The sequence below is a fragment of the Atractosteus spatula genome, chromosome 9 (assembly GCF_055471065.1).
Source record: "Atractosteus spatula isolate fAtrSpa1 chromosome 9, fAtrSpa1.hap1, whole genome shotgun sequence".
NCBI classification, from domain to species: Eukaryota; Metazoa; Chordata; class Actinopteri; order Semionotiformes; family Lepisosteidae; genus Atractosteus; species Atractosteus spatula.
The window spans coordinates 2,088,863-2,107,664 of NC_142714.1; the positions used below are offsets into that span (position 1 = coordinate 2,088,863).

At 41.9% G+C, this 18,802-nt stretch overlaps 1 protein-coding gene across 3 annotated transcripts in view; it reads right to left on the reverse strand.

The window, feature by feature from the left end:
- The window catches only part of ccdc85ca (coiled-coil domain containing 85C, a), a 52,411-nt gene that overhangs the window by 3,493 nt on the left and 30,116 nt on the right, over window positions 1–18,802 (reverse strand). The window contains exons 2-5 of one of the 3 annotated variants that reach the window (XM_088926104.1): window positions 11,200–11,276; window positions 9,563–9,601; window positions 4,532–4,636; window positions 7–102 (exon numbers count right to left, since the gene is read on the reverse strand). In XM_088926104.1, the coding sequence (XP_088782230.1) occupies window positions 7–102; window positions 4,532–4,636; window positions 9,563–9,601; window positions 11,200–11,276 (317 nt within the window). The remainder of the gene's footprint in view (window positions 1–6; window positions 103–4,531; window positions 4,637–9,562; window positions 9,602–11,199; window positions 11,277–18,802) is intronic. The other 2 variants (XM_088926105.1, XM_088926106.1) reach the window with 2 other exon arrangements.

Consider the following 18,802-nt stretch of genomic DNA (forward strand, 5'->3'; position numbering starts at 1 on the left):
TCTCACCTTCATGGCATGTACCACGGCCTCTGGCTTCTGGACAGAAGGGAGGTAGCCTGTGGTGGACAAGGCCGGGTCTCCAGAGCACAGTCGGGCTGAGCCCTGCAGAGACAAGGCACAGGGGTCAGGGGTCAGCTGGGCCACGCCTCCCCAGCGCCCAGTCGAACTCAACTACACTGCACTTGACTAAGCAGCACTACGAGTCTCTTCCACAGACACTTCCCAACCCAGCAGGTCTGCAGGAGCACCACAGCTTGAAGAAAAAGGACAAAGATACGAGGCACGATGAAGAGAACTATAAAGGACAAAAAGTTCAGAAGAGAGAGAAATAAGGTTCTGAACATATTTAAAGACATGTTAAAGCACAATTTAGTATGTTGGCTGTACATGATTACAGAAAATATACATTAGTAGGACAAAAATGGAAATACTTCTTCACCATCCTTCGCAATTACAGTAAAAATGAAACAGCTTATGCAACAGAACCTCCAGTGCTGTTTACAAATGAATCCCACAAGAGCAACAGTCCTAATTAATCATAATTTCTACCCCCCCTCTCTGAGCTCAGGCCACAGCACAGCACAACAGTGAATCGATTCTCTCCACACAGCCCTCGCGAGCCCATGTGTGGAATCAGCCTTTCAGTGCTATTCTTCCGTTAAATTAAAAACAATTAACTGAAATTCCTTCACTGGTGCTCTGCGTGGCCTCTGGACAAGCTAGGGATTTGTTTTGGATAAGTGTTGCATGTGTTCTTTCATTTGAGTCGACAGCGTGTTTACAAAAACAAATGTGAAAAAGATTACCAAGCAGTGACTGAAAGTACAAAGAGGGCCAGAGGCAAATTTTCAGACAAATCTCTATTAAAATCATTCTGGTGAACTGGCACAGCTTTTAAATTGATAAAGGTCCAATTTAAAATATGCACTATTAGCTCTTAACTGCAAATCTGTGAACACCAATCTTTCATTAAAGTGGCTCATCTCAGTGCTCTGCATTACACGAAACTCACCAGACCAGGCCTTTCGAAAGGAGCAGTGTGCTGTGAACACCCTGTGCCCTTTCTTCGCTGATACAAACAGCAAAATCAGATTTTTAATTGCTTCTGAACAGCTACAGCATTTAAGCTATGGAAGGGGTAGAGGTAGAGTAGGTAGAGAGCTATCAGGGAGGTCTTTGTGATCCTACGATTTGTAAAACACATCTTTGCAACCAAAATCCACATCTGTGCCATTAACCTTCCTTGTGATTCTGTAATTATCCTGCATTAGTGTGCATTATAAGCTGGCTGTCCAGGTTCTCTCAGGTTCTCACAAGAACTCCTTTAGTTTGTTCACGCCAATGATGAAGCAAAGAAAAGCAGTAGACCAGAGAGCATGTTCATGGCTGTTAGGTTCACTGCAGCATAATTCTGTGCACAGCTCCCAAAGATATCACAATAATCTACACATACTCACAGTCAAAAAACTGAACAATACTCAAGAAGACAAAACTAACTTGCTCTGACAGCACAAGAGTGAACTTTAGCAACTGAGATGCCGGGGTTTGTATCAGGTTGTCCTGAGCAAGCCAAAAGTATTCTGCAGTCAAATTTAAAATGCCTTAATTTCTTTTACATTTGATAAATAACCATGATATCTGCCACTCAGAGTTACAAAGCGATCCAGTTTTCTCCCAGAGCGCATACTTGGTACAGTATGTCAGGGCTGTGTTAAATACTGTCTAAAATCTCCTCACAGCTCTCTCCATGACTCTCCACTGCTGATAAAAGTAATGAAGCAAAACCCCTGTCATGTTTGTGAGACAGTACACCTCTGTAAATGCTCAGCCCTGTTACAGAGGATATGTAGAAGAATCGAGGCAACTCACGCCTACAAGCTCAGCAGACACCAACTATGGACAATCAACAATGCGCCATGCACTGTGCTATATTCCCAACATGTCAACTGAGAAAAACAAGCTATTACAATGATAACCAACCACATGGAATGAAAAAAAAACACTCACATTTTTGGCACCCCACAGATTTCTCCAAGAGAGAAAGAAAAATATGCAATAGAGCTCTTTCTAACCTGTTCAACCACGACGTGCATATGCAGTATTTTCATATTTTCATCATGAGCAAAAACTGCCTCATTTCTGGACAGGAATGAGACCGGGATGGGGGTGTGGTGAACACAGTGGTGTTTTGGCAGTGGAGGCTCAACGTTATGGATGCAAGATGTGAATCACTGGAGCTCGAGTTCTTACTCAAGGGCCTGTCTGTCTTTCAAAAGCCAGCGCATCACTGTTCTCTCCCTGCACAGACCACGACAAAAACACAACGCACTAATTGATTCTCTCCAGTAAACACAGCCCACAGTGCAGTATTGTTGTGTGGGCTGAGCTTTGACGCCCATAGATGAGTTTAAAAGGAGCTCACTGCGCCAGTTGGCACCTGATAGCCTTTCAGAAGAAGCAGAATTACTTCAGGGAGGAACAGAAGGAAGTCCCAGCCACGCTGGAACTCAACTAGAAAGCCATGAAACAACTGATGTGCAGGACGTTTCAGCAGTGAAACACCAATCTGGTTTCGCTCTCTGGGGCTGTGTCCCCACAGAGTGCCGAAAGGCTAGGAAGTAACCGAGTCAAGTGGCATCTATCCCTGATGGACTCTGGTAAAACCTGTGTCTCAACAAATCTCACAGCCTCAGGCCTGGAAATGAAACTAAAGAGGTATTATATTAGTTTATCAAAATATGTTTCTACATATTGTCTGAATGACAATGATCTGTCTTAAAGCTGTGCAACGATACTCACAGCACTGCAAGACTCCTCCTGGGCAGTAATTAATGCTAGAACAGTCTACCATGTGTTTTAGTTCATGATTAAACAACTAGGAATAATCTAGAGACCAGTTTATCGTTTCCATGGAACCCAGAATCATGAAGCAAAAATAGACTATTTTATACCATCATCAAAAGCATAAGAATATCAGAGATTGTAAAAGCATTCAGTTTGGAAATTTGTGCTTTAATTTCCTTGCTGCTATCTGGTATACTTTTTATTTATTAATATTATAAAAATATAAAAATGTACTGGTTTTATATTGTATTAATACTTCACATTAATATTTTAGCTGTGACATAAATCTCAGATTACCTGCTGCTGTAATTATCTTTGTATCCCTCTAAACTTTCCCATCCATGTCCAACCCCAATAGCATTTCTGTAACGTATTCCTTTTGATTCATGTAAAACAATTACATTTCACATGCTAGGAGTCTGAATTTTGGAAGAACTGAAATCTACCTCAGTCCCTAAGTTATACTATCAGGAATTAGTATAAAGGATTTAAAAGATGTAACACCCATGAAAGATTATTGAAAGATCACCAACTAATACCATTATAAACCAAAAGATATATGAGAGATTGCTTAAGATAAGATGAACATAGATTTCTAAAAATGTTCCTTTTTCCTTTTATTTTTTACAATTTAATCAAACATCAACCACCCTGCCTGCTAGTTTCAGAAAGTTCATCAGCGGCAGAATTAAGGTTCCTCAGTGGTTCTGCACCCAAGAAGGCTCTGTGGCCATTCTCCAGCAGAATCATTTTCAGATTGTACTGAGCTATTAGGATTTAATAAAAAACCTTGAGCTCTCCATTCAGTGTCTCCAACACCACTCTGAATTCCACATTGAGGTTTCAGCTACTGTGAAACAATGAAATTGTTTATGAAGTCCCTGGAAAATACATTTCCAGGGTAAAGTATACATTTTTAATTAGTATAAGTGTATGCAGAAACCATTCAATTTTTCACATTTTTTTATGTCCTCGGTCCTGGTTTTGTCTTTGTACTGTTACGCTGTACCTAATGCCAGTGTAAATAAGCATCTGTGCAGGTTACTTCTTTCTATAGCTCCACATCCTATGAACCGATAAATCAGTACAAACACGCCTCTAACATACACACAGATATGAGTCAGGGATTTCGGCTTGTGAAGTTTAAGATTTGAACAGGCATGAAAAATAAATTTGACTAACTCACATCTTATCAATCTACAAATAAAACGCTGTTAACGATAGTCCCAGCTCCAGAGAGGAGACTGAGGCCCTCGATTGATTTCTTATTCAGACAGAAGGCAAACAAGCAAAGTGCAATCTGACAGACATAAAGCAGTATTGAACTTCGATACGCACTCAACCGGACTTCCCTTGTAAGTAAAGAACGCATTCCAGAGAGCAATTCCCGCTCAAATTGCTTTCCAGGACACTCAGAGTGATGCTGTCCCGCTGGTGAGCTCTTCCAGAAAGCACTCTGGCAGCTACAGGGCAATGGTAGCCAGCTCTCAAATATAGGCTCAGTGTTCTTCTAATCTGAAAAATGTCTAATTCATGTGAAATTGAGATCTGTGGAGATAACTCTTTTAGGCTGGAGCGTGTTTCTTAAACCCCAGTGGCAGGCTTTGTGGAGCAGGGCAGGACTGCACCTCCAGCACCTCGCCTCGTTAAGGAGCTGACAGGCAGCAGGAAGCTGATGGGTACGTACGTTCTGCAGCGGCTCCTGATACGGGGGCAGGGAGGAGAGCTGGGACTCCGAGTGGTACAGGGAGAAGCCTTTCCGAAGGGTCTTCAGGTCTCCAGTGCTGCTCTGCTGTGGAAACATGCAACAGGTCACGCCGTCGGTCACCGCTGGCCACTTTCTGTTCTTATTACTCGGACAAATCTCCATTCTCTGAGAAGAGACCCAAGGGCGTCCATAAAGAACAAGCATCAAACAGCAAGATGTGGAAGAGTACAGACACAACAGGCGAAGGAAATAAAATCGATAACTGCACGCACAAGCAGGTTGCCATTTACTGGGCAAAGTGCAACTTGAATGTAAAACATGGCTGCTTGCTTCTCAGCATGTGGTAGAGCAAGAGATTGATCAAAGTTATGCAGATGAAGCAGGTACGAAGCAGGTACAAAGATCCCCATTTATTCCTCTTAACAGCAGTACTGAGCAAGTAAAGAGCCAGCATGCTGCGTTGACCCTGATCACAACCTTTTAGCAGCCACGTGCCCATCGGCATGCTGAGAGCTCGATTTGCAGAGCTGCTGTGCTTCAAAATGGATTGAAGGGTCCTGAAGAAAAGTAAACATAACAGTCTATAAAAAACAGGCACAGCGTATCTTACAGCTGACAAGGGCTCCCAAGGGGGAAACCCCCCTCACTGGTTACGAGAGGCCTGAGTCTGGCTCAGAGGCCAGAACAGCTGGGTTCCATCAGGCCGGCTTTCATCGTGGAGCAGGACAGGCAGGGGGTGCCGCTCAGCCCGTCAGCCCACATGGCACGCTCTGCTCTGCTGGGGGCAGGAAAAGCCATGCCACTCCTGACCTCAGCGGGTGGCTCTCCAAAGTGCACATGCAGGCACTGCTGAACTCATCCAGCTGAAACACCCAGCCCTTTCCCAGAGCAGCCTTCTGGCCGGTGCTGTGAAAGAGCACCACTCACACAGCGACAGGATCACCCACACAGGAGGAAACAGAAGATGCAGAGACAGACTTTTTTTCTTTCAGGGCCAAAATAATAAGTGCAGCCTGTGATGTTAAGGTAAAAAGGGCCAAATTATTTGATCTGGTCTTTACTTTGTTAAAATAAGGCAACAGGATCTTTTAAGAAAGACAATATTACGACAAAAATGTCATCTGAGCCCCATAAAACAAAAAAATTCCATTCGCTTCTCCTTTTCCAAAAACAAATTCCATTCAGTCATACAAGCAGAAGAACAACCCAAATAAACTAGTGACGCACGAGGGCTGCGTTCACTGATGCGGACAGGCAAGCTCACAGCAGAAACAGCAGGGGCTTCAGGGTTCAGGTCCTCACTCAGTACAGTCATTGCTGACGAACTTGCACAATACAGCTCAATTAGGTCCTAAGAAATTTCTGTCAATACATCTTCTGCATGCTGCACATTTTTGCATTGAGTATTGGGTTAGAGGATGATATATCAGAAACACAAGACTCACACACCCCTGTAGCACCTAGCAACTTTTCTGTTTGATTTATCAGAACAGCAGAGGGACCGATTTATTATGAAAACGTGTGTAAATATATCTCAGGTTCCTAAAATAATGCATCAATTGTAATGTCATACAGTCAGGAGAATTTCAACTACAGTGTATGTATAGTACTGTCTCCACTGATCTAGTTCAGCTCACACAAGCCTCTTAGTCTGTATTGAAACATCATTATTGGTTAAGTAAATTACATAATAAAAGTGTAATCCCCCTTCATTTTTACTAGCCATTTTCATGTTGTATCGGTGCTTAAAACCAAAGACTGATACTGTGTGGGACAACCTAATTCAATTCTAACAACTTGTAATGACTTTGGCCATTTTGAAAGGCAGATGGCTAGCTGGTCCTTCTTCTTCCTTACTTCTTGCTGCTAAACAGCTTGAAAGACCATGCAGGAAACTCATGGTCACTCCCTCTAAAATCGCAGGCCTGATAATTGCTGGAAATGAATGGGCCTTTAATGATGGAGTCATCACACTATGTGGTTAAAAAAACAAAGGAAGAAGATACAGGGAAGAATTAATAAGAGGGGATTTCTGCGCATGTGAGACATGCAATGACATATGAATTGTTTGCTCCCTCTGATGGCTGTGATCTAAAAGAAAACATTTGTACGATGTGACGTTTGAGCACCTTCACTCACTTCCCTAAAGCAGGGTCAGATCTCACACCAATGGAACCCTCCCTTGGGACCTGACCAAAGGAGAGCAGCAATCATTCCCTCTGTTGAATTAGCATTATTGTGCATTGCAGTAAGAAAGCTTTAGCAACATGAATAATATTAATACACCCTGCATGGCTGCCAGCTTCTCTATGGCCAGAGTGGTATGGCCTTGTTCAGGGTGCAGCAGGAGTGGATAAACAGTTTGATTGGAAATGTATTTCTCCAAACAATTTGTTTTATCACAGGGTTGGGTAAACAGAGGTGTGGCTGGCTTACTCAGATGTAAACCTCGACGGGGAGGTACATACAGGCTGTCTCTGGGGCTCCTCTGTTTACTACAGCAGAATTCCTCCCTTACTGCTGCCAAAACACAGCTGAAGGTCAAAGTCAGCTCTGATCCTAACTACTGGAAACAGCATCCATATTCAAAACCACATTTTTACAAGAGTGATGAATACAGAACAATTACTACTACTACAGATAATAATGATAATAATGTTTATAAATGAATCATTAAAATAGGAGTGTGGGCAGAAAGGAGAAAGCCAGCTGAAAGTTCTCTAAATGGACAGCCTACTGCAGCAGACTAAACCACTTAACAAGGGAGTTCAAACCAAATTCTTCCGCTTGTCTCAAATCAAGTGTTACTCCACTAGATGGTTCTAGACTTCTAAAGCCCTTTGCTTTATTTCACATTAGATATTTAGAACCTAATAGTGTAGTGATTGTGATGATGTAGTTCAGTAAAAGATCTGCTCTTTTTAGCTATTTCTGGGATACTAATTAGCCCATCCACATTCTTGTGTGAAGCTCCTGGAAAACTCCTGGGCTTCAAAAAGTGCCTGTCTAGCTCTTGAGCCAACACAACTAGCTGTTTATCAGTGCTGCTAATGGGAGACTCTCACCAGACAATCAGGTCTAAAAATGTCTGAAGGTTTAGGCTCAAGCTCCTTGAAGCTAACCGCCCGGTTGATGGTGTTCTAGTAAAAGCGTCCAGTGACGGTTCCTATCAGGTCTGCTTTCATTCAGACAACCATTCGATGTTCCCATTTCTCTGGAGCAGTCCACATCCCTGGCTGCACACAGTCCATGTCTGGGCCTAAACACCTCCGATCGTTCTTGACCAATCACTGTCAGAGTGCTGGTATTCACTGACACCATGCATCACGTTTAATTTTCACAAACCTGGGCCAGCTCTGTGTGCGTCTGCTTTTCTTCATTCCTTTCCTTTCTTTGCAACTCAATGAGAAATCCTGAAATTCTCTGCCTTCCGGAGCCGCATGTTATCAAGATATTTCAGATCAGCTAGATCAGGAGTCCCAGTCCTGGTCCTTAAGGCTCACACACCTGTCAGTTTTTGTTCAAGTCCAGCTCTCGGTTACACAGCTGAACCCTGAATTGACTCAATTATGGGATCAATTCAAACAATCTGATTGTTTTCAGCTAAAATGTTGGAGGTTGCCTTTTCATCTGTGCTGTTCATAAATGACATAAAATTCCACATTATTGAGTAGAGAAAAACTTGCAAATGTTTCAATTAGGAAACATGTTAGTTCAAGTAAGGTTTCAATTAAGTAAATAACCAAGCTGAAATGAAAACCAGCAGGTTTGTGGACCTGCAGGACCAGGACTGAGCAAGAAAATACTTTCACAGTATATGTAACTGAGAGGCAGAGCACATGTTTTGCATGTATGAGACTTCAGGTTCAATACTTCTCATCAGCAGTAAGTGCTGGAAAGTCAAGTAGCTTCTACGCCAGACTTTTACAACACATCCCCCAGTAAACTGACCGGGAAGACTGTGCTCTGAATAAGAAAAACATCGTCCTTTTGGTGAGATGTCCAACCAAGGTCCTGACATCTTGGTGAATAAATGTCTCATGGCACTGTTCAAGAGAGGAGAGTGAGGGTGTCCTGGGTATATACCACTTGGGGCTTGTACAGCACAGCCTCCGTAACCCATCTGACAAATTGGTTTCTCATTTCCCCACCTGGTCTGCTCTGCAGTGTGACTACTGGCCCAGTTGGGGCTGCATTTCAGTGGTGAATGATTTTCTACATTTAAAGCACTTTTAGATGAACAGCGCTATAAAAATTCAAGGGTATATTTAAATTACTATCATAATATACTACATATATATATTACATAGTCAGACAACCAGATAGTGTTACTTTCCTGTTTCATACTGTTGTCCAACTTTGCAGATCACATTTCTGCACAGCAAAAGATCAGAATTGATGTCTACTCTGCATTTGCAATTAACAAAATGTTAAAAAAAAGTCACACGTGACTACTGTTGAATTGTAAGGCATAATTTTAAAAAAGAAAACCTGTACATGCAAGATACCTGCTTCAAGAAAGGAGATAGTGTTTATTTTGCAAGCAGTTTAAAATAAGAAAATGGCATAAGGAGAAGACGACAAAAATAAAAAATTCAAATGGCTTCTTTAATACCACATACTGTACTTCATCTTATCTATCATTCATTATTCACAGCAGTGTCCACCTTCGCTGCTGTTGTTTAATAATTTACATCGCTCCGAGGTGGAAACTCAGCTACGTGCAGCTCTGCAGTGCAACATGTAACCGTGGACACACGTTCTATCAGACACAGCACTTACCTTCACAGTGCAGGAGACAGACATGCTCTCCAGCTCAGAGGAGCACAGAGCAAATACTGTTCATATCTATTAACATGCTACTGCCAGCTTACCTTTGGATAAAGTGCAAAATAAAAGCCTCTCACAGTTAATATTAGTTTAAAAAAAAGGCAAACATAATTTAAAGCCCAGCACCCAGGATGAAAACCAAGCCATATGCAAGCCCCCCAGGTGAGTCCGAGTGTTTACCTGTGTCAGTACCTTTGGTAAACTATTGCGGTTACGGGGCTAGGAGGGAACAGAACACAGTTAGTTTGCAGCCTCCTAACATCAAGGCTGAACAGGATCATGTGGTCTGTGACAGTCATCCCACACGCACTTCTACGGGCGCTGTAAGAATGGCGCACTTCACCTCTGACCCAAAAACAATAAGTGACCCAGGACAATTAGAACCATCTAAAGCTATAAGACAGAGATGGACAGCTCTAGTTCCTCCTTTTTACACAGCTGGAAACACTTAAACATTATGACAAATAAATGACAATATTTTAAAATGCAGATCTAAGACAAGCGATCAATAATAACAACATATATAAAAAGATATATAAGTTATATAAAAAGATGTCCGTGACACAGAGCATAAACTGTGCTCTATTTACTCTATGTACAGGAAGAGAAAAGGCAGAGTGACTCAACCTTCACCTTTTGATGCTTACATCTGTAAGAGCTCTCACCCTGGGAACAGCAAAACCTTTCCCCCATGTAGTCATGTCCAATCAGCATGAAATAAAGACCTTTCACATTGTAGGTCTCTTGTGGAGCAATACAGGGTAATTTAAATCAACCTAAATTTAATAACATTAAGCCATGGAATTAGAAGTACAATTTTGCATATAAAGAAAAGTAAGAAAGGGAATCTGCAGGGTATAGTTATATACATCACATTCCTAATCACAGGTGTGAAGATCTACATGCTCCTTTATTCATAATCACTGTAAGAACAACTGGAAAGATAGTCATTTTCTTTTCCCTCTGACAGGGCCTTACATGTTCACAAAGAGAAATTCTAGCAGAATAGTCGATACTGCAGTCATTTCACTGGGTTCAGCACTGGCTGCTGACGATGGGGCGGCAGCCTGAGCTTTCGTGCTTCTGGTGGGGAGAGAGATGTCGATGCGTCACTCTGCAGTGCCCAGGGCCATCACATGCCAAGGTCACGCTGGCCAGGGAGGGAGAAACCCTGCCAGTGCTGGTTTGTTTCAGTTCAGCCATGAAGCAGAGAAAAGACTTAACACTCAGGAGGTCTGTGGGAAGTGCTCAACCAGATCACTTTTTCATGCACAGTCCTGGGGATTCAGAACAACAAACGCTTTTGCTTCCCATGCTCATTTGTTGCACTGTTAATGGCTCTCAGTGTATAGTATTTACAGTTTGACCCCTACTACGGGCTCCATTTATTTCCTTTTGAGCTCCGTAAGCCCAGAACAAGCCAGCTCAGTCCCTTGCTTTGTAAGGGCAGCGTCCATCAGCTGTGACACCTCTTCAAACCACCTGCCCTCCACACGTAACTCAGTGTCATTCAATTAAACCAAGCACAGATGGTTTGGTTTCATTTTGTTTGTCTGGAACTAACCTCCCTCACCAATTAGCCTTTGACCTGATTTCCGATTCAGGCTACAGTTTGGGAAGTACAACCAAAATCTTGGAAACAGATTACTATAAGTACCCATACTAATCTGCAGAACTAATTAGCAGGACATACAATTTTTATCATTGAGGAAATATTGAGTATTCAGTATTTTGCTTAGATGGCATCAAAAGGTGAGGATATGTACGGAAGTTCAATATTGTAACAAGACATACCAGAAGTATATATATATTCTTACCTGTGATAAAAGTTTGTTGTCATCTTCTAAAATTCTGACTTTTGTCTCTAGTTGTCGGATGTAGTTTGAAGATGAATCTGGTGAAAAAATACATACAACAAAAACACTGTTACTATAATATGAGAATTACCAATTAGAAAAATGGCCAAATGCTCACAGATATGAGTTTATTTTCCGGTGCAGAGACTCTGAAATCCAAACCTGACCGCTGGCTGGACACTCTCTTCCTCGCCAAGGGGTGGAGGTTTGGAACCTGTGGCAGGTGAGGGTTAAGGTACAGTATTCAAAATATTCAGAGGCACAGCCAACTGTCAACCCCGTGTGAGACAGCTAGATGAGAGTCTCAGATCAATTAGCTACTAACTAATAAATGTGCCAGATGAGTCAGGATGTCCCCCTGTCACTTGCACCTTATCTTATGTGTTTATATTCTAAAGTGTTGACTCAGATCTGGGTGTCATTGTGAAGCAGTTTTATGTTTGGACACCTGCTTAAGAGGAAATTCAATGCCTTTGCTCCTTAAAAAAGCAGATTGTTTTTTTCTTTAGTGTTTTCACAGATATTTGCTAGCACTGAAAGTACATTTTACACTGCACTCCTGCAGTTATTTGTTAGACGGATAAGTCTAAAATACACAGCATCCTGATACTGAGCTGGCTACATGATAGCTATGTTGCTGTTAGCCGACATGATTGGTGCTGTGCCTTTGGCTCCAATTAACATTAGCACGCTTGGAAACTCCATGCACTCTTAGAGCCTGACATACAGCTTCAGTCCTTAACCGCTTTGAAATGTTAATCTCCTGAGGTATTTTAACCTTTCTGTGCTGCAAACATTTTCCCCTGGCAATGCATGGTATTCAAAGCACAGTTTCCTAGAATAATTCTAATTTCTTTTACCTCTCTGGAACCACTGGCCAGTAAGCCAGTGTTGTCACCATGCTGGCTGGGTTAGCTGGCGACTCTAATGTGTCTGCCTGTGTATGTGGTCCTTCCACAACGCAGGTCTGCTATGAGCCCTGTGTGCTTGGTCAGCTGTGACTCTTACCGGGAATAAGTGGTTTTGGATACGGATGTAGATAATGAATGGAAGGTGGGATGAAAAATGCTTCCTTCACTGCTCTGTTTAATGTCTAGCTGAACAGCTGAACCCATGTTTAAATATTCACACAATGCATTTATTGGACATCAGCATAGCTAGGCATTACATAGATATCAAAGACAAATATATATTTATTCATAAAAAGTATGGCTAGTTAGCTTTAAATGAAGAGTTCATTCACTATGATTTTTGTTTGCCTCTTCTGAGCGATAAGACAGTGTGCTGAGATCCCTGCTCCTATCACAGTGTGATACCAGTGAGATTCCCAACATTCCTCAGCAAGATCCCTGCAATGCCTCAGAGCCCTCAGACAGCTCCTAGCCACCCTGCAATCCCTTCAACTCACATGCCTTCAGAAATAAGAGAACTTCTGGTTTCTACTACAACTCTTCAGACAGAGAGACCAGAAAATGGAATCCAGGCCACACTACCGTGCTACATACCAAATAGACTGAACAGGTCTGTTTTTTCCATTTTTTAAATACAGATTCCTCTGATGTGCAAGCTGGTGTTAAGCACAGAGAGAGGTGGCAGGGATAATGTGCAGCAGACCCTGTCTCCCGGCCTGTGAACAGGGGTCAGTGTGAGCTGCCACGCACTTGACAAAGGTCAAAGGTGACAATGGGAGAGCACAGCTTTCTTGCAGTGATCCTCAGGCCACTGAATACTTTAATAAACCCTATGCTTTGTTTACAGAAAGACTGGTATAGTATCCTTACATAAACAGTTACCAGAGCTTTCCAAAATTCACTGCACTGCACTTTTCTTTCAGGCTTATTTTCTTTCACACGCACTTTCCCGAAAATCTAGCAGCTTGACATGAAGAGATCATCAACGTAATCAGATGGGTGTAGAAAATGTCCGAGTGGATATTTCCAGGCTCAGAAATAGCTCAGGCGTGTGCATTATATCTCTCTGATCTTTAACTACCATTATGTCTCTCCTTCCTTGAATGATGCATACCATTGTATAATGCAAAACAATGTGCCAAAATGTGAATTCAAGAGAATGTTTTATATTTTGCTTTTAAAACTAACATGTCTGTGCTTGTAAACATCAAATCTGATTTCTCAGTAAAGATTTATTAACTACTTTCCCTGTCACAAATGTCAAACCACAGGCAGTATGTCAGAGAAAAGAAGAGCAATCTGGTGCATAATCCATGGAGTTCGAGAGCCTTTTCAAGTCACAGGCTGTTACAGAATTGGTGCCTCCTCAGGTCAGCACGTCACAGTGTGGTTAGATGAATGGCTCACTGGTTCAGAGATATTTTTTAAGCCCCACAAAGGCTCTCGCTAGAACTCACACTCGTCACATTATATCAGCTTAGCTGACGCAAGCGATTTTAGAGAGGAAAATAACACTGACTTTTTTTGTCCCTGAGAGAAAGAGGAACTGCTTACAGAGAAAACAGTTAATTGTAAAGCTTGAATTGAAGGCATTACTGATCCACAAAGAGTCAATGTAACCACACAGCTCTTCCCATAACTACAGTACAACTACAGTACAACTTGAGCATTAAACTGATGTTCAATAAATGCTGAAGACAAGAAGAATATCAGACAAATGAGAGAGAAGAGGAGGCCCTGGCCTGTTTGGCTGTGAGCACTTAATTCATCCTAGGATCTCATCCAGCTGCTTGTTGAGAGAAGCCAGAGTATCGACTTCAACCGCATGGCTGGGCAGCTTGCTCCACCCTCCCAACACCCTGCGCATGAAGACGTGCTTTTGATCTCAGCTTTAAATGCACGTCTTCATGCTTTCCTCTAGTGTCCTCATTCTGAAGAAGTCCACTGGAATGACACTGCAGATTATGAACATGTACATCAGGTGCCTTTGTTGTCTTCTCTGCCTGAGACTAAAAAGGTTCAGCTCCTTTAGGAGTCTGAGTGCCCTGACATAGAACTGATCCTCTCTGAAATGATGTCAGAGCAACAATATCTAGAAATCAATCAGACCTCATGTCTGTTTGTAGGAAATTTCAGACAATGTCTCAGTCCATGTTTTATACATGATATAAACAGCATGCTCATTACCCTGTATGCACAGAAAAACTATACATGATGACATCTGTATTCAGAATCTCACACAAATTCCCAGAGTTCCCAGGGTGATGGCAATACAAAATCCACACCATTTCGAAAGGAGTCGACTCTTTAAAGTGAGAGCAGCCTTTTGGAACAACTGAGTGACCATAAGTGCACATTTGGATGCTGGTATACATAATCTACATTTCTAAAGGCTAACACATTATATTGGAATTTTCAAAAAGACTATCTTTAAGCTGGTGCACAGATTTGAAAGATTTTTTCCAATGTTCTTTTTCTCCATATATAGGTTGGTTTAAATACTTTATGCAGTGAAACAGACATTTGTTTCCCAAACCCAGCATGCATCAAAAGGGCTGAAATTCTTAATTTCATGTTATCAGGATTCGAACCATAGATATAAAAAGCCTGCAGATTTGCATGAAAATATATTAGATATGAATTAAGTCTGGTGGACATAAATATGATATACTCAGCCTTTTTTCTTTTCTGACCTGATAAACCGACATGGTAAAAAAATAGGAGGTTTAGGTGAATCCAGTATGTTGTTTAAAACTGTTTATTTGTCTTGTTTTGGAGTTTTGTTTTGAAGGCCAGACCCTACTTCTAAAACACCAGTCCCACTTCTCCTTGTGCAAAAAGAGCCTCTATTCTCTGGCTCATGTTTCACTCTTGATACCACTGGGTTGATTGAAACCTTTCATGACTGTGAATCACAAAGACGGAAGACCACAAGGGAACCTGATTCTCAACCCCTTGGAACTCTTTAGATTCTGGTTCAGAAAAGTTTTAGTTCTGAGAGGAGGAAATTCCTTTAAGCCCAGGAATGTGTCTGGTTGCCCTTCTCTCGATTGATTCCAGAGGAGCAGCATGTATCGTGGTGATCCAAATTGTCCAAAATATTTTTTAAAAGATCTTGCTTGTGCATTTTTAAACTTTTACATAACATCCTTGAAATAAATTCTACACTTTTCATTAGATATCACATAACATCACATAACATTCTGTTTATTGATTCCCCACCTTGTCTACAAGATGTAAATGATGTGTGAATATAAATGACTAATTTTTCATTAGCAGTTTCTGCACTTTTATTAAATAGTCAATATTAATATTTTAGTCAATATTAAATGTCATTTGTCCGGCGTTTTTGTCTAAATGTTTGTGAATTTCTTCAGGCACTTCTAATCCTACCCTTTTGGTATCATATGTCAGCAGAACCTAGACCATTTATATAAATTAAAAAGAACAATGGTCTTTATACAGATCACTGTGCAACTCCACTAATCACCCCTGTCTGAGCATTTCACCTTTACTGTCCATTTCCTATCCTATCCAGTTCTCAATCCAAACACATGCATTTGCATTACTTTGAATGCCTACTGCCTGAAAACTCAGAATTAAAAAAAATGAAAATTAAAGGCACTATTTCATATGCCATGCTTGTATCCATTACTGCTGTTGCTTTTTCAAAGAACTCATAACACGTTTAAGAGCAAATACTGTCCTTTCTAAATCCATGCTGACTAACACCTAGAATCATTTTGTCACATGGCTTCTAATTTAATTATTTAATTATTTTAATTATTGTTTCCATAACCTTACTGATAATGGGCCCTTTAACTGATTTGATTTTGTCAAGGTTTTTATTAATGGGTGCTTTATTTCCCAGTCAATAGGTATTACCCCTGATGATATATTTTAATCTCACAAGTTTAACTCAAATTGACATGCATGTTTCCTAATTTGCTCATAAAACGTCAAACAAACAAACAAAAAAAAGAGAAACTTTGGTTTTGCAAAAGCGCTGGTGAGCAGCCAGGCTGGCCTCCTCTTTCCAATCCTCTTTGCCGTGCTTGTGACCCTCTAATCTAGTGGCATCTGGTCACCTGACCTCCAGTGGGCGCCCAAGCCGCTTATCAGCCTGGGCCTGGCTCTGGAGGAAAGAAAACAAACAAGAGGCAGCCAGTTTGGGAAAACTCTTCCCAGCAGCCCTGCCGGGGAGCACACTCCTGAGGTGTGAGCATGACTCCTCTCCTGTGATGAGAGCAGCTCAGCAGGCCAGAAGGAAGCCTGATAATCGTCTCTGTTCCTCACAATCTTCCACGATAAGTTTGCAGGCACTATGGTAGCCTTCTGGAGTCGTTTTCATGTTGTTTTAGTTATTTAATGAGGTCGTGTAACATTTAGAAAGGCCGCGCTCCATCAGATTAGAAATAATCAGACAGAGGATAAGCTGCAAGTTGTATGTGCATCTCTCCTTTGTTGAGTGCTGGGATATGAAGAGGATTAAGAACAGGACACCCTCACTCCACCCTGACAGACACTGCTGACAGCAGGGCTCGCGGGCTGTTGAGTAACTGCAGACGAGCCACGCGGGCATCCTGTGTTTTCAGCTTCATCTGTCTGAGCCCATGAGCCACGTGCCATGCGACATTTTAGTTACTGAGCATTTTAAGGACAGCAGCAGCTCAGACCTGCTCATGAAGGACACTGCCACAAGCTGAAGTGCATCAAGTTGGGTTCCAAAATCAAAACCTTTATTAAAAAAAATATAAAAACATTATATTTTTTAATCAAATATCTAGACCGGCTATTTTTCTTCTGCTTAAATATCATTCAACATTTTCTTTGAATCCCTTTCAATTTAAACTGTATCTTTGTGTTTCCAAGGCCAGGTAGATAGTGTAGAACCCTACGTGTTTTTAACTCTACGTGCATTGGAAACAAATCCGCAATTGAACACAGACGGAGGTATCCTTCCTTCTCTAGCTCGTCTCCAGAAGGATGAATCTGACTGCGATGTGGGAAGAAGTGTATGAATCGGTCTCCAGCTGTCGCTTCGCAGGCCCTCAGTGTGGCGCCCCTCTCCTCTCCCCTAACCTGCCCTCGCGGGCGCTAAGCCCCCCGGCTGGGGTCTGGCTGCTGCAGCCTACATGGGGAAGAAACGTTAAGCCTCTTCAGCAGCGTCTGTGCAGACTTCACTGACTAATCATGAATGAAAGGCAGGGAATCCGCAAAGCGCGTCTTCGTGAGAAACCGATTAAAGGAAAATGAGTAAAACTGTGCGTCTGGAGAATGGAGTTGTGCAGGGTGAGGGCTGCGATGCCCACGCGGCCAGCGGCCATCTTCCCGATGAGCGTTCCCTTCCGCACGAGACACAGACAACTTGAAATAAGCTGTAGCAATAAAAATTAACTTCAGATTTGTCCTGGTGTTGTTTTATTAATATTTTAAAACCTGATTGCTTTTTAAAAGAAAATTGTGCACAGCAGGAGTTTTAAAAACAATTCTTCTGTTTTAATATTGCCCCAAGTCTTTTTTCGTATTTTATCACACCACACAAAAATCTAGTCACACTGCTGTATTGCTGTAGAATTATTCCATTTAGTGCACGACTTAAGCTTTGTGTATAAGAGCCAGTTACTGTATACACGTTCCTAACATGATGTGTGACCCCTGACAGTGGAACTGTGACAGTGTTTTTAAAAACAAAACTCTTGTTTGTGAAACCAAACCATGACGTCAGTGTGGTGGCTGAGGGCAGGGCTGTAATCACTGATGCCGAGCACCTAGTTACCTGTCCTGTGGAGATATATACTGTTTATATACTGTATAAACACTGATTCTGGACTGTTGTCAAAGTAGGGTGTGGAGTAATGGAGCCCAGCTCCAAATCCTGAATAGGGTGTATATCACAGGAGTCTAGCATGTTTTGTCTCTTGAAAAAACGGCAGAAGCTTAAATGCTGGCACTAGCTGATAAACTGGTCCAATTAAGCCTTGTTAACGGCTGCAATGTAATTCTATAGACATAGCAGCAGTTGGGGAGAGCAGCTCAGTCTGGCCTGGCGTGATGCACAGACTGCAGGCTGTCCAACAGCACTCCCCCAGAACCCTCAGCTGAGCTGGATGTAAGGCACTTCATGAAATGTAATTCTGTATCATTTACGGCACTGAAACTTTTAATACTCAGACTTATTCGCTGTACACATGGAAGACACACCAGCCGAGTGCTGGGATCACTGATCTGTACACACACTGGACACTGTTTCAGTTCATTTTCGTGGTGTGTCACTCGTCTTGCCTTTCCAGATCTCTGTTGTGGAAGAAACTATAGATTGTTCATATCTATAGTTTCCTTCATACTTCCACTTAATGTAAAGTTTGTACACTGGAGCAGGACAACTTTAACACTAGTCCTCACGTCTGCACAGGGAGGCTCACAGAGCAGAGCCAATACCTTGAATCTTTTTAGCCCCATGAAGGTCAGCTGCACACGTCACGGCACAATGCACAGCTTTGACATTTTCAACAGCTGGGGAGGCTGGCTTTCTTAATTCTATGACATAGAGGTTATTATTATTAATTATTAACCCAATAATGTTGGGCTCCTCACTGAAGCCTCTAAAGCACCGTACAGAAAAGCACCTGGTACGACAGACAGTATGTTTG